The sequence below is a fragment of the Esox lucius genome, chromosome 17, assembly GCF_011004845.1.
Source record: "Esox lucius isolate fEsoLuc1 chromosome 17, fEsoLuc1.pri, whole genome shotgun sequence".
Taxonomy (NCBI): Eukaryota; Metazoa; Chordata; class Actinopteri; order Esociformes; family Esocidae; genus Esox; species Esox lucius.
Genome location: NC_047585.1, coordinates 44,198,435 through 44,212,999, shown reverse-complemented (window position 1 = coordinate 44,212,999; position 14,565 = coordinate 44,198,435). Strand labels below are relative to the sequence as shown.

Sequence of the window (14,565 nt, the reverse complement as noted above, 5' to 3'; positions counted from 1 at the left end):
TCAACCAAGACAGCCCCACAACATCCAGAGATTTGAGGTACTCAAGGCGGATCTCATCCACCCCCGGTGCCTTGCCACCGAGGAATTTCTTGACTACCTCAGTAACTTCAGCCCGGGTGATGGACGAGTCCACCTCTGAGCCCTCATCCTCTGCTTCCTCAATGGAAGACGTGACGGCGGGATTGAGGAGACCCTTGAAGTACTCCTTCCACCGCCCGACGACATCCCCAGTTGAGGTCAACAGCTGCCCACCTCCACTGTAAACAGCATGGGTAGGGCACGGTTTCCCTCTCCTGAGGCGCCGGACGGTTTGCCAGAATCTCTTCGAGGCCAGCCGATAGTCCTTCTCCATGGCCTCACCTAACTCCTCCCAGGCCTGGGTTTTTGCCTCCACAACCACCCGGGCTGCAGCCCGCTTGGCCTGCCGGTAACCATCAGCTGCCTCAGGAGTCCCACAAGCAAACCAGGCCTGATAGGACTCCTTCAGCTTGACGGCATCCCTTACTTCCGGTGTCCACCACCGGGTTCGGGGATTGCCGCCTCGACAGACACCGGAGACCTTACGGCCACAGCTCAGAGCGGCCGCTTCGACAATGGAGGTGGAGAACATGGTCCACTCGGACTCAATATCTCCAGCCTCCCTCAGGATCCAGTCGAAGCTCTGCCGGAGGTGGGAGTTAAAGATCTCTCTGACAGGAGACTCAGCCAGACGTTCCCAGCAGACCCTTACAGTACGCTTGGGTCTGCAGAGTCTGTCCAGCTTCCTCCCCCACCATCGGATCCAACTCACCACCAGGTGGTGATCAGTTGACAGCTCCGCCCCTTTCTTCACCCGAGTGTCCAAGACATACGGCCGCAGGTCAGATGAAACGACAACAAAGTCGATCATTGACCAATGGCCTAGGGTGTCCTGGTGCCACGTGCACTGATGGAAACCCTTATGCTTGAACATGGTGTTCGTTATGGACAAACTGTGACCAGCACAGAAGTCCAATAACTGAACACCGCTCGGGTTCAGATCGGGGGGCCGTTTCTCCCAATCACGGCCCTCCAGGTGTCACTGTTGAAGTCCCTCAGTAGAACGATGGAGTCCCCAGTCGGAGCACTTTCAAGCACCCCTCCCAGAGACTCCAAGAAGGTCGGCTACTCAGCACTGACGTTCGGCCCGTAGGCACAAACAACAGTGAGAGACCTATCCCCGACCCGTTGGCGCAGGGAAACGACCCTGACAGTTTAGCAAATGTTAAAAAACATTTGCCATTGAACTGACATTTTTAAATCCTGCCGGTGGTGTAACTATAACAAAGTGAACTTGTTTTTTGTCTCACACTAACTGTCCAACTTGACTCTTTTTTCAGGTCTAAATCTACCTGTGTAGTCCTCAATTACTTGGAAACGTGTCGATGTTCCATAGCGGTTTCTCAGGCGCTTTAACGCAATTATTTTGGTACTGGTAACACTTAAGTTGTAGCATAGCTCCTTAGGCAAAATTCATATCATGAAGACATTTAGAAATGTTCATTAGTTTAAGCTATACACAAAATGCATTAATAGCCTAATCAAGTATTATCTCACTGTTATTATTGTAAATGCACCGTGTTTGAAATCAATTGTAAAGACAGTTGACTTATAAATTAGTTTTTGAAGATATAAAGTCACATCTTCCAAATTAAGTATTGCCCGTCTGTATGTCTGTCTGCAAGTAAACCATCCTTACTAAATGAAATGAAGCACAAGTACATGCTACAAACATGCTAGCGGTCCCTACAAGTTTCCATTCATTAGGCTAATGCTAGCTAGCTGGTTGGCAAATTCCGGTGAGCAAGATGCAAAAACACTTAACTGGACAAGATAAAATGATTCCTTGTTAAACCTTTAACTAAGCCTTTAAGTCATATGTCTGTCTAGCATATACGTCACCTGTTTGTTGACTCTAGTCATTGCAGGCCTTAGAGTCCATTTTGTTTCTTTATATAGTGCTTTGTTTATATGATTTATTTTTGTTTTTTTTATGTGGCACTTTGGGTTTTGGAAAAGTGTGTTACAAATGTATTATTATGTATCAGGAGACTGGAGAGACAGGAAGGCAAGAGAGACGAGAAAAAAAAAATAAAACAGAGTATGTGAGAAAGTCCGAAAATATACCCCTTTCACACCCAGCCTAACCATTCCAAACTCTACGCAGTATTTTTTAATGTATGAAAGGTATTCAAAGGGAAACATGGCAACAAATCCCATACATTTCATTAGAGCAACGGTTTCCCTGCTCAGGAATGTCAACAAGGTGGACGATTTTGTGTAATCTCTGTTAAACTTTGTTATTGGGTCACCCCAGTGACTGTCCGGCTCCAGGACCTTGAAGTCGCAGTGCCTGGAGCCTAGTGTCGGCTACCAAATTCTACTGGCTCCGGCTTTATAAGAACTGAGTAATCCGGCCTCATTTTTAAGCACCAGGCTCCAGGCATTGTCACTTCAAGAACCTGGATGGCCACCCGGGTGACCCAATCATCATGTTCAACAGAGATGATGCAAAATTGCCCACCTTGTTGACATTCCAGGACAGGGAAATGAAAATCTACTCCAATGTTATCTGTTGTCTCAACAGACTGTCCACTGGCAGAACTCATTATTCCTCGTGCCTGCTTTGTTCAAGCCCAGAAGTACTCATACCTACGGGGCCAGAGCATGCTGCGGGGGCCATCACTATTAAAGCAGTTGTCCATGCACAGTTCGGGTGCATGGACAACCATGGCTGATCCATGTTTTATGCGTGCATAGCGAGCTTGCTAGTTAGGGTAACACCAAACGGTATAAAAATGTAATATTATATAAACACACTACTGGCAAGCCATACACTGGCTACATCCATGAATGGACGCGGTAAACACTCATCTCTGAATTACGGTCTGCCACAATGTCTGCATAAAACGGGCACACCACAAACATTGGAGTAAACATTTGTGTAAAAGGTGAGCATATGTATCAAATTATTTTCATAAAGAATATGGCAACAACAGCGAAACATTCCAATATTCCTATACAAAATGGATAAAAAGTAGAGAAGGTGCATTTAACAGGGCAGGTCCAGACCATTCCCAGAGGTCGGTTCCCAGAGAGAGGGGGGGGTTGTGTATTTAACAGGGCAGGTTCAGATTATTCCCTGAGGTCTGTTCCCAGCAGAGCAAGTGAGAGACTGGAGCCAGGAAGTGACTAGTTAGAAGCCGTCAAGTCTGACGACTACATGCTACCATCAGACCCTGGGCCAAGCCAGAAGGAGGGAGGGACCAACTATACACACAAAAATACAGTGCTTTTTCCCAGAATGCTCTTCCCCACCTTGAAGTCACTCCACCTGGCTAACCCTGGATCCCCATCAACAAAGTCAGAAGGTCTCCATTTAGAGAATAGACAAGATGCCCAACACAACATTAACATTTTAGTTATTTAGCAGATGCCCTTTAGGGTTAAAAGTCAAAGGAAAGAAAACATTTTAACATCATTGGCTAGGCAATGTAATCAGTATTTAGAGTTTGACAATATCACCGAAAGCCACTCAAATCGAAAAGGAAACTAAAAGGAATTACCAAACAGTTAAATATCTTTCAAACAGTTAAATATCTAGCTAGCTAATGTCAGCAGGTAACAATTACACTAGCATTACTAGCAGTAGTCGATGTAACAAGCCAGCTTGACTACAACGCCGATTTATGCATGTATGGTGCTACCAATGCCAGGCGATGGGTTATATTTCAAAGGGGGAGTTCAGTATGAAAATGTAAATGGAAAGCATCAAAACGCACTCTTTTTTTGTTTTTAAATCAAAGTTGCCAAAGTATGAATGTGCAGATTTATAGTACACACAAAAATACCCATATCAGTTTTCAATATACAGTATTTCTCTCCTTTAGTTTAATAGCTGGAAATAACTTCTCATTCAATCTAACCACACACATATGTAATAATTGCAACAGCCCCAATTGCTTGATTGCGATTGCTGGAGCCAGATCAAAATTATTTTTATGACGTTTCCAATCTGAATAAGGGGCTTTTATGCCAATGTTATCAATGTCTCAACAAATTCTACGCAAATTATGTCTGTTTCCATCATTCAGGATGTCTAGTGCCTGGGAGCAGAAGAGCATTTGAAAGCTGAGCTCTGTGGGAAGTTATAGACTCAGATAACTTACTGAAACTGATTTACTTCTTAATTTAAGTATGTTTAAAACCAGTTACCAGCGCACTGTTATGTAAATCTGCAACATTTTTATTTAATAGACAAACATCTTTCAGTCGCCTATTTGTTACATCAACTCTGATATACCAAAGAAAAAAAACACTGAAGCATAGCATGGTCTTAGTCAACTCACCTGTTGAAATAACAAACAACTACCATCATTCACTCAAAGACCAAACAGAGGAAGCAAAACTAGAAGAGTTCCTACCAGGGACGCTATCGACAGTAACAGTATGTTATCGAACCGTTTGGTACGCCCCCTACGATTCATTATGCACAGGTAAACCATTTTCCTAGGTAAGGCAGCCAACAGTTTGGGGGCCCAGGCCATTACGGGACTCCTGAGGGCTGACAAACTTTACTCCACAGCAATGTCTAAAAATATGGGTCCCCAACCCACTGCCCCTTAAACAACCAATGGACGATTTGATATGACATCTCAGTAAGAAACGCCCCACAGGGTATCTGCAGGTTTCAGGAACTTACATTTTAGATGTTTTATGACTTTTTTTATGCCACTCATTCAATTTAAGACCAATTTCACACCAACACCCCAAGCAAAAAGGACAACCATTTAGACTGAAGTACCCAATGTTGTTAGAGCAGTAAGCCTACTGCTAACAGCGTTTCTGACTGTACTTCACACGACTGTTGTTGGTGATACGACCAAAACTGTGAAATGCCGGGCATTTGTTGGGAGGCTTTTCGCAGTGTTTCTGTTGTTTTTTTTTGGGGTTAATTTCCAATGAAAGTTTGCAAAAAACACAGAGGACTTTGATTTCTTTAACTTAAACAGAATGCAACTAAAAAAAGCAAAGCTGCTGTGGTCCAACAACTTCTGATCGTATCTAGCTAAGTAGCTTGGTGTCTAGCTGTCTACCTCATGAACAACCGTGTCGGGAGAAAAGCAGCCAGCCGTCACGACTGTCTTGCTGACATCTAACATCTCACTGCACAATCGTGGTTTCTCACTTTCTGCGACCAAAGCTATAATGCGTTGAGAGAGGAGAAAATTTGAAGAGGCACCGCTCTCTTTCAAATCCACTGCGTGGGAACATTTTGGATTCTCCGTTCAATACGACGACCAGGGTAAGAAGACCGTAAACAGAGTACAGTCGACAAGCGCGATGACGCCAATCATACCAAAACCATGCCGTTACAGTGACACCACAAACCGCGATAGGTACTGAACCACGGTGCAGTTAGAATCCTTTAGTTCCTACCTTTCATGTCACTTTCACACAGCAGTCAGAAGCTGACGCCCCTTCGGAGTTAAACCAACAACACAGTGGAGTTTATATCATTTCCTTCCTACCTTTCTGGCAGTGGCTGGAGGTCCAGCAGCGATAGTTGAAGTTGCCGTTGAAGTTGGTCTTGATGCACTGCGGGTTGTCTTCCATAATGCCAGGACACACATCCCCACACTCCTTGCTCTGCTTATTCCCCGCTATGAAGTTGTAGAACTCCGCGTCCATGATGAGGGACCAGTCCACAGAGTCCAAGTAACACAGCTCTGGGTTCTTCTCGATCCGGATGGCGCCTCTTGTGATGTTACGGAGACTGTGTAGGCCGATGTCCTTTAGGGAGGTCATCTCAAAGATCACCAGGGCATAGTTGTAGAAGAGGTTGCGCCCCCGGATCACAGTGAGGTTAGGAAACAGGGTGGACAAGGAGTCGAGTCCAGACACCCTGATGGAGACCAAAAAACGTTTATTACAGACAAGTCAGTTGCCTTCTGGGCTATCCAACCTCTTTGAAACATATAATGACAGAAATGACAACTTAACAGTAAAACAATCCATTGTGGGAATAAATACAAGTGGAAGGAATCAACGATATTAATTTAATAATAGTTTGTTTCTAAGAATTAAGTAAAAAATATATATCTTTTGTCAAAAGAAAAGGAAAACTGAAAAACTAAGGAGGAGGGGAGAAGCGTGGGCATATGAGATGGGGGGGTGATGCGTCTGACTGTCTCACCTGAAGAGCAGCAAATAGTCTGTGATCATGGTGAGTTTGGGGAAGGAGAGTGATCTGAACACTTCCTGGTTGATGTTGTTGTTCTTGTCTCCGATGAGGAGGATCTGGAGGTAGCCTTCGACAATCGTACAGTTCTCCAACCGGCGGAACTCACTGATATCATTACCGATGTCAATGCTGGGACCACAAACTAGAGGGGGGGCAACAATGAACAATGAATTGATAAAACAATGAACTTCTGGAATCTGACTGCATTGGCTGAACTGATGTAACGGTAATAAAGGATAAAAATTATTTTATTCAAATGATAAACTCCTCTGCTTTGGCAAAATGTAACACCAATAGGGCACTACTGAACTGTGAGAAAGTAAACTTTTCAATCTGTCCACATTTCCACTGTTGCTTGTTGGGTGAGTGAAGTGAAGATAACTCAAGTGAACTATCAATATTGAGATTGTGTTGACTGACTGTGTGTATATTATCCTGGGTAAATAGTGGAGTCAAGATTCATTGGGTCAATATCAGCACGCTCAACAGATAAAGACAACGGACTGGTTAGACGTCCAGTAGGCTGCAATGAAACAGGCAACCCAATTCACAATAATTTAATTATTATTATTATTATTATTATTATTATTATTATTATTATTATTATTATTATTATTATTATTATTATTTATTTTTTAATCTAATACTTAGATCAGACTAATCTAATGAAAAACTCTGAATGACCTGGCTGTAGGAACACGGCAAATGGTTTGGTTTACACAGACCACGCCCCAATTCTAATATTTGCTCAATTATACACACAAGATTTGAGGCGAATTAATTCCAGCAAATAGACATTTGTTGAAAAATGTTTTGTCAAGTCAAGTAGGAATGTTAGAGTTGATCCCAGAGTTTACTTTTGACCAAACACTTCCTAAGTAAAACATTTTATTTAGCCGAATGAAAGCACTCCAATATGCAAATATCGCATCTGCCACATCAGCCATCTCAGACACAGAACAATGCAAATCTAGAGAATTAGCTAAAAAGTGTTTGTAAAAGCCACAACATTTAACAAACTAGTTACCACAGGAGGCTAGTACCACAGGAGAACATACTAGTCATGATCAAAGAACTATTGAAGTAGACTCTTTCCCTCAGTAGCGCACATCAACCTACAGTACACAAGAACATCAACTAACCAGGGCAATTAGCCAACATTTATGAGGGAAAAGTAAATGAACAACTTTTTAATGTAGCCGTCTAATTGAGCAGCGAACCTGGTCACAGTGCACATAGGCAGGTTTCTGTTGGTGTATCTGACACTTGCCAATACATTCATTTGACACCAGAGATATGCCAAATGTGGATGATGAATTTACAGGCAGTGATGTATTTTAATAGACAGGCTTTATTATAGTTAATAATCAGAGGCTATCCTACACTTTAATTCTCTTTTGAGTAATTATAATGCATTGTAGTGGTTTACTTTCTGTAGTGGTGGACAACTGCTACAGACCAAGAACAAAAGCATCAATGTTAGGGGCTACTGTAAAAACATTTAGTTGAATGTAGGCTAGCATTCAACACCACATGAAGGCTACTGTAAGCTACAACCCTAACATCTAAATGAAAATGCTATAGGATTTGCCCAACATTTTTTAATTCTTATGTCTTCTAACAAGTAAACTGGTTCAATGCTCGATATTCAAAATAATCTTGAGACCCGAGTATAACTATCACAGATCAGACATGTCCACATTGAATTGTTGAAATCACGTACGTACTAAAAGGTGTTATTAGAGATGTTTTTCCACACCCTGGTAGGCTAGAAAGGCAGAGCTCAGCTCCCCTGTAGTGCTGCCCTTCAGATTTCTTGACGGGAAGTTAGCTAATTTAAAGCTACAATACCATGTTTACCGGTAGATGGCAGAGAGCAATATTACTACATACAGGCAAATACGGTATTAGTGAAGTTTACATTAATTGTGTTTATTTTTTATTAAATCCTATTTTGGATTACAATGTGTATTATTGCAGCCCATTATGAATTTCTAAGACAGAAAAATCTCTGGGTTGTCTTCATGCAATCCACTTGTCGTCACCTTCTTAGCCCACAGTCATCAGCCCAGGAGGAACAGATCCTGCTGACGGGACGCTATCCAACACTCCCTGCACCATAAATTAAACACTCACCGACAGCAATGCCATCCTGGAAGCCTTTCAAAAGAACCATATCCATTACAAAAACAATAATTAAAAATAGATGGTGAAGAAAGCCGATGCCATCTTCCCATTGAACTACACCGACTGAGAACCTACAACACCGGTGAATCAGACTTGAGAGAGGATGGGGGGGGGGGGGGGGGGGGGGGGGGGGTATTGGGTCAATGTTCTCTTGCCCCCCCCCCCCCCCCCCACCACTCCCCTCAGCTGTTGCCACTGTTCAATCAATAGACATTTGTCCAGTTGACTAAGAGGACTTCAGCTGACATGTTTACTGATGACACCGCTGCTGGCCGGTTAGTGCCAACAGGAGGGGTGAGAAAACATAATTAGCACACCCATCGATTATGACGAAGACATACGGAGAGGAAGTCTGACTTCGACGCGACCCGCCGTCACCATACTACATACCTGGGTATTCATTCACATGCAACCGCTGGCGGAAAAGCAGTTACATCCGCACTACGAACCGGCACAGAATTAACCTATGCTGGACGGGCACAGGACACGGCTCCGTGAGAAATCAGCAAATCGGTTGATCTGTGCGTTTGCCTCCGTGAACTCAGTGCCCCCCTACCGCTGACTGCCCGCCTGGCAGCTCACCTCAGAACCAACTGATGTAAGCAGGCCAACCCCTGGACCAGCTCAGCCAGCCACACAAGGAATCTACACAGCCGTTTGTGCCAGCCACACGATAAAGATAGGCCTTGGATGGGAGACCCTGTCTGTGACCCAAATGACACCCTGGCCCCTCGGTAGAGCACTACCTCAGACTAGAGGCCGTAGGGTCTCTTATACTCCGCTCCTCAGCTCCGACAGGCCTTGGTCAAAAGCAGTGCACTACACTGGGAGAAGGACGCCATTCGGGCCACAGCGTGCCTGCAGTGCCAAGCTGTCCGGCCAACCCTGGGGTTACCAGTAAAACCCAATTACACACACTTCACAGACGTCTCACTCTTCCAATCAACAGAAACGACTCTGTTTTGCCAGTCGTGTATTTTTACATGTTCTATTTTAGAACCCTGGGCCTTTTTTTCGCTCCCGGTGAATCACAGGCAAGCACAGGCCGGCGTGTTGGCAATGGACCTCGGATCCGTGGAGAGGGAGAAACATGAAAGAGGAGCGGTAAAAACTACTGCACTTATAAACGGTGATCGAGTTGTGTTCTTAAAATTGACAAAATACAAAGTGTGCTCTGAATAGATTACAAGGAACCGTTTACTATGTGTCTCCTGATGTTATCATCCATTGCTATTGGCTCCTGGCTGATACATCATCCACACATGGAAGACCAGCAGGTACTTCATGTTAATGCGAACTTTAGACAAAAACTATTTTATTTGTTAGTCCAGTTCATAAAACGATGTCGAAACGTGTGCGCGCGTCAGAAAACCTGACTACTGACATGCCAACTAATGCTAAACGCTAAGGTGTTGTGTTGCATATTTCACATTTCAGCATTTTAAAGTTTCTGAAACGGTGTCTACTTTTATATCAGGGTGCCTGGGTTTCTGTTACTCGGAAATTGCCAGCGATTGGACGATAAATAAAAACATGAGAAAAGTGAGACAAAGCGGACTGAGCCACATAGGTTAATTCCTTAAAATGGTTTGTGGTTTCTTGTCCCATTTTAATCTAGTACAGTATGCTAACAGGTGTTCCCTAAATGTAGTATGTATTGTTGTTCATTCATGTTTTGAGTTCAGTCAGAATGCAATGTGAGCGCAATCACAGGAAACGCACGGAGGAAACATCTGATCAACATCTGACCAACATAGCGCAGCAGCCCTGCAAGTTCCAGGTGCAAGTTAACTTGATACACTGACGAGAAATATGTTTATTTACATATATCACAGTTTCATTTGTTTGTATTTCGCACATCTAGTCTCAAACAGCTTACAGAACTATTAAGATGAAATGCACAGTATGATAATTAATGAAAAGTCTCCAGCTCAAGAGATTAAACACAGGATCTTAGACGTGTCTATTTAGATGGGATATGTGGAATGTGAAAGATGCCTGTCAGAACTCCATATTAGGATTTAAAGTTTCATGACAAAGCCCAATGGTTGGGAAGGTATTGGAAATTAATAGCAGGCTACTTGACAGTGCTAAAAGAGAAAAGCTGCAGTTAGCTGTCTGAAAGAGTTGCCAAAAAACATTTGCAAACTGCTGATCATTAGTCCTACTAATGACATCTAATCGGGGAAACTATTCTGTTTTTAACTTAATAAACTCACCAGACAAGAGATGGATGTGGTTGAAATGATGGTGACCACTATAATGGACATGAAAAGCACTGCATCATTTAAACAGGATATAAAAGAACTATTTCCAGTTGGACGGAGGGGGACAAACTGGGGTGACAGAGGGAAGACACAGGACCTGGGCTATCAAGATGGTTCCACTTCATTACAACAACCTAACAAGGACCCCCATAGCCTATGTGATCTTGGTCATTCTAATTACTTTTGGTCTCCAATCTTTTCTGGCATGGGAGACACTTAAAAAAGGAATCATGTCACAAGTTGCTCATTTGTTTTCGGTTGCTCTCAATTAGGCACATTCTTCGCTCTCTTACGAAATACTCAGTAGGTCCTTATTGTACAAATGTACTACCCGACATCTGTCAACATACCTACAAATGGTCCGATGTTTTTACTTAATTTCATAATTTCCCAATATTGTTTCCTCAGTTGTATTTCTCCTGGTTTAGGTTTTTGGTTTGCAATTCAAATGCAATTCATAATTACAATTCTGGTGGGATATCCAGAATGTTGGTATGTCTTTGAGAATTTTTATGTCTGTTTCTGAATGTAATTCCCATCCTTCCCAGCCCTTTAATGGCGCATATAGCAAAAGACAAAGGTGCCAGTATGGGACTAATCATTCGGCTACTATTTTAAAGAAACAAAATAAATATGTTTACTCAAGGTTTACTTCCGTCAGGCAAGCCTACATTATAGTTTAGAGGTTTGTCAAAAAGTTTGAAGTATTTCTGTCAACCCTGAAGATATCATCAGTCTACTGATCGATCTGGGTTTTGTCTGACACTTCTGAGATGTTTAAAGTGAGGGTGTGAACACTATAAATATGGGCTTTCTACAAAGATTGTATACCCTCATGGTTAGGGCATGGTCTTAAGAAATGCCTAGCTTGGGAAGAAAACCACAGTTGTAGCAGACACATGGTTTTCTTCCAGCAAGTTATTAGTGAAGTCTTTACTAACAGGCACGACAAATAGCCTAGCAGTTAGGAGGAACCGAACGTTTGCTGAAAATAATCCCTCCTTCTGGCCTTGAACAAGAGAGTTAACAAAATTTCTCAAGGGTCACCATAAACAACCGACGGTTATCCCACTCTCCCCAGGTTCCTCAGAGAGATGGATAAGCAAAAAACAACCACCTCTAATTTGTACAATAACACCTTTTGTGTGTGAAAGAGAACAGTTATGAGAACCCACATAATGACAATTATTAATGGGGGAGCTCTGCTCTGTCACTGGTACGGTTTCCGGGAAAAACAGAGAAAGTCTGTGACAATTTCTGTTTGGATGTTAACAAGGCAACACTCCATCCTAACTCCTCCTCCACACTCACCGGATTGGCTGAAGAGCACAGAACAGAACCTCCCTACAGTTGTTCTTATTCTCATCAAGACAACAATACTGGGAGACTTGGATTCAGACCTTGGGTTATTCAGAAGTAGTGCACAGCGCGTGGGATAGGGTGGCATTTGGGAAGCAGCCATTTTCTACATATTCTGTTGTGGGTTCTGTTCACAGCATGGTTCCAAGATACCCAATACCCTCTGATTATCCATGTTTGTGTCTCAAATGCACCCTATCCCCGATGAATGCTGGACCTATGCAGCTAAGTCGGAGGGCCATCTCTTTCGTCAAAATGAGGGCACTATAAAGGGAATAGGGTGCCCTTTCGGGGGCAACCAATAGCTGCCCTGTTGGACCACAAGACCCCTTTTACATGCTAATCAAGGTCACTCCGTGTCTGTACTCTGTTAGCCTACCCTTCACCACAAACAACAAGCTACACTCCCGTTTCCCTATGCAGACAAACCCAATGACCTGCCCGGTCAGAGCGTCTCAAAGAACAGTTTCTGCTACAAGCCCCGTCAGGTTTGTAGCTCTGGGAGCTCCCTGGCCAGAAGGGAAGGTGCTCGGTCCATTCATAAAATCAAGGATGTATCCTCAGGCTTGGCTATCACTTAAAAAACTGTTAACTAAGGTGGATAGTAGCTAAGAAAGCTCAAGCGACTTTCCAACAAGTCAAGTTGTGCTGTGTTGTATTATATTATTATGTATATATTTTTTACACTTAGTACATTCACTTTGAGATTGGAAAACCACAATACATTCTGTGATTTACTGGTTACAGTAGAGAGCGAGTTAATCTACAAAGCTTTGGTTTCAGCACCATACATAACTTGCCATGATATAAGTGGCTGGCTGAAGTTAAGGACAAAAAAAAAACATTTGATGAATCCAGTCGAGACATAAAATCTCATGAAATAGTTCGCGATCATAGCTAGCTAGCAGCTATGTGGTCACTGTAGCTGGCCATCAGTTAGAAACTCGGAAACAATATAAGGTACAAAGTTAACTAAGGTAGACAAGATAACTGTATGGCAAGCTATATGTCCTAATGTGAAAGAATAATGCCTATAACCTTGCCTAGAATGAATGAATGAATTCAGCTATTGAAGTTGTCTATACGGTATGTTCCTGTGCTGGAGAATGCTGTAGCACTACAATGCACGTTTTAAAAGCTGGAGCAAAGACGGAGCATGTGCAGTTGGTGTGAGGCATGTAAACGTTGCCAACCTGGCTAGCTAGCCTGCTAGGGCCATCATCGTCATCACATTAAGAAATGCGTGGAACTCCCGAGCTCCCACGCTAGCTGAATAGGTACCGTTACGTTAGTTTGGAATACCATCGCCATTGGAGCCACAATTACACATATCCTAAGATGATGTAACAAACGCTATATGGCTAGCTATTATTGTATTTATGCATAGTAATTTATCAGGTGGTAGTTAGCTGGTTATAAAAATGTAATAAAACACTTACTTTCTCCATTTACGGGTCGAAGGCAGATTGTGAAGTAACACAGCAACAGACCACAGAATACGGTCAGATTATCAGTTCCTGAACAATACTTCATTGCTCTGTAATAAAATAGCTACCTAGCTACCTCCAAGCGTGAGAAATCAAAACGAGAATGACCCAATTTGAACCGTGCCAAATATGGACGCTTCTACATAAACGCCAATTACGTGGACCAAATATGTATTTGAAGAGAAAACGTTGCTCCGCGACTTGTATTCCCAAGGCTTGACTTGTTAGCAACGTTGCCAAATTCAGTTCAGTGACAAATTAGCCGATGCTAGCTCGTAACAGCTCAGTGTTCCTTCTCACGTGCTATGGAATTTCTTGGTAGTCCACTGCGGGGTGATTTCAATCCAGCAAGAAAACAATGATATTTGGTCTTCGGCCACTATTATATGATTATCATAATCATTCAGCTTTTGGTTATTCCATTAACCAACCAGTGATGTATGAAATGGTACAAAAAAAGCTTGCGTCAGGAATGTCTATCAGTTGATAATCCGCATCTTCCGACTCCATTTCTTATAGACTAAACGCCAGTTTGCTCGCTTGAAGGCGCTCCTCGCTGGTCGAGGTAGAAAATCCTCAAACGTGGACGAAAGGTTGGGTTTGGTTCAGGTTTTATGTCCGTATGGTATGGCAAGCAAATGAATGAAGATACATTCGGGCTCTTTCCCGAGTTAATCACACAACGTTTGATCCCAAATATCCGCCAGGACAAAAATGGTTTCAACTGCAGTTCCAATTATTTGTGCAGCCCCCGTGTCTCCCTCTCACCCTCCCCGTCTTCACCCGCTCATACGGGCAGACTACGCATTGAACCCATTTTCAGCTCGCAGAAACAGGATTATTTATCTTGAATGCTTAGTTCTGATTCAGACCCTTGTATATTTGCTTTTAGTCGTCGATTTTAGACAGTTTTCTTGTTTATTACTGAACTGCAATAACGTCAGTCAGCGGCTCAGGTTGTAGCCATCACATCACGATGTTCTGCTCTGTGGGATCAGCGCTG

The 14,565-nt window shown here is 43.0% G+C and overlaps 1 protein-coding gene across 1 annotated transcript in view; it reads right to left on the bottom strand.

The window, feature by feature from the left end:
* The window catches only part of igf1rb (insulin-like growth factor 1b receptor), a 70,960-nt gene extending 56,395 nt beyond the window's left edge, over window positions 1–14,565 (bottom strand). The window contains exons 1-3 of the mRNA XM_029113977.2: window positions 13,515–14,565; window positions 6,215–6,404; window positions 5,550–5,923 (exon numbers count right to left, since the gene is read on the bottom strand). Of these exons, the coding sequence (XP_028969810.1) occupies window positions 5,550–5,923; window positions 6,215–6,404; window positions 13,515–13,608 (658 nt within the window). The 5' untranslated portion in view covers window positions 13,609–14,565. The remainder of the gene's footprint in view (window positions 1–5,549; window positions 5,924–6,214; window positions 6,405–13,514) is intronic.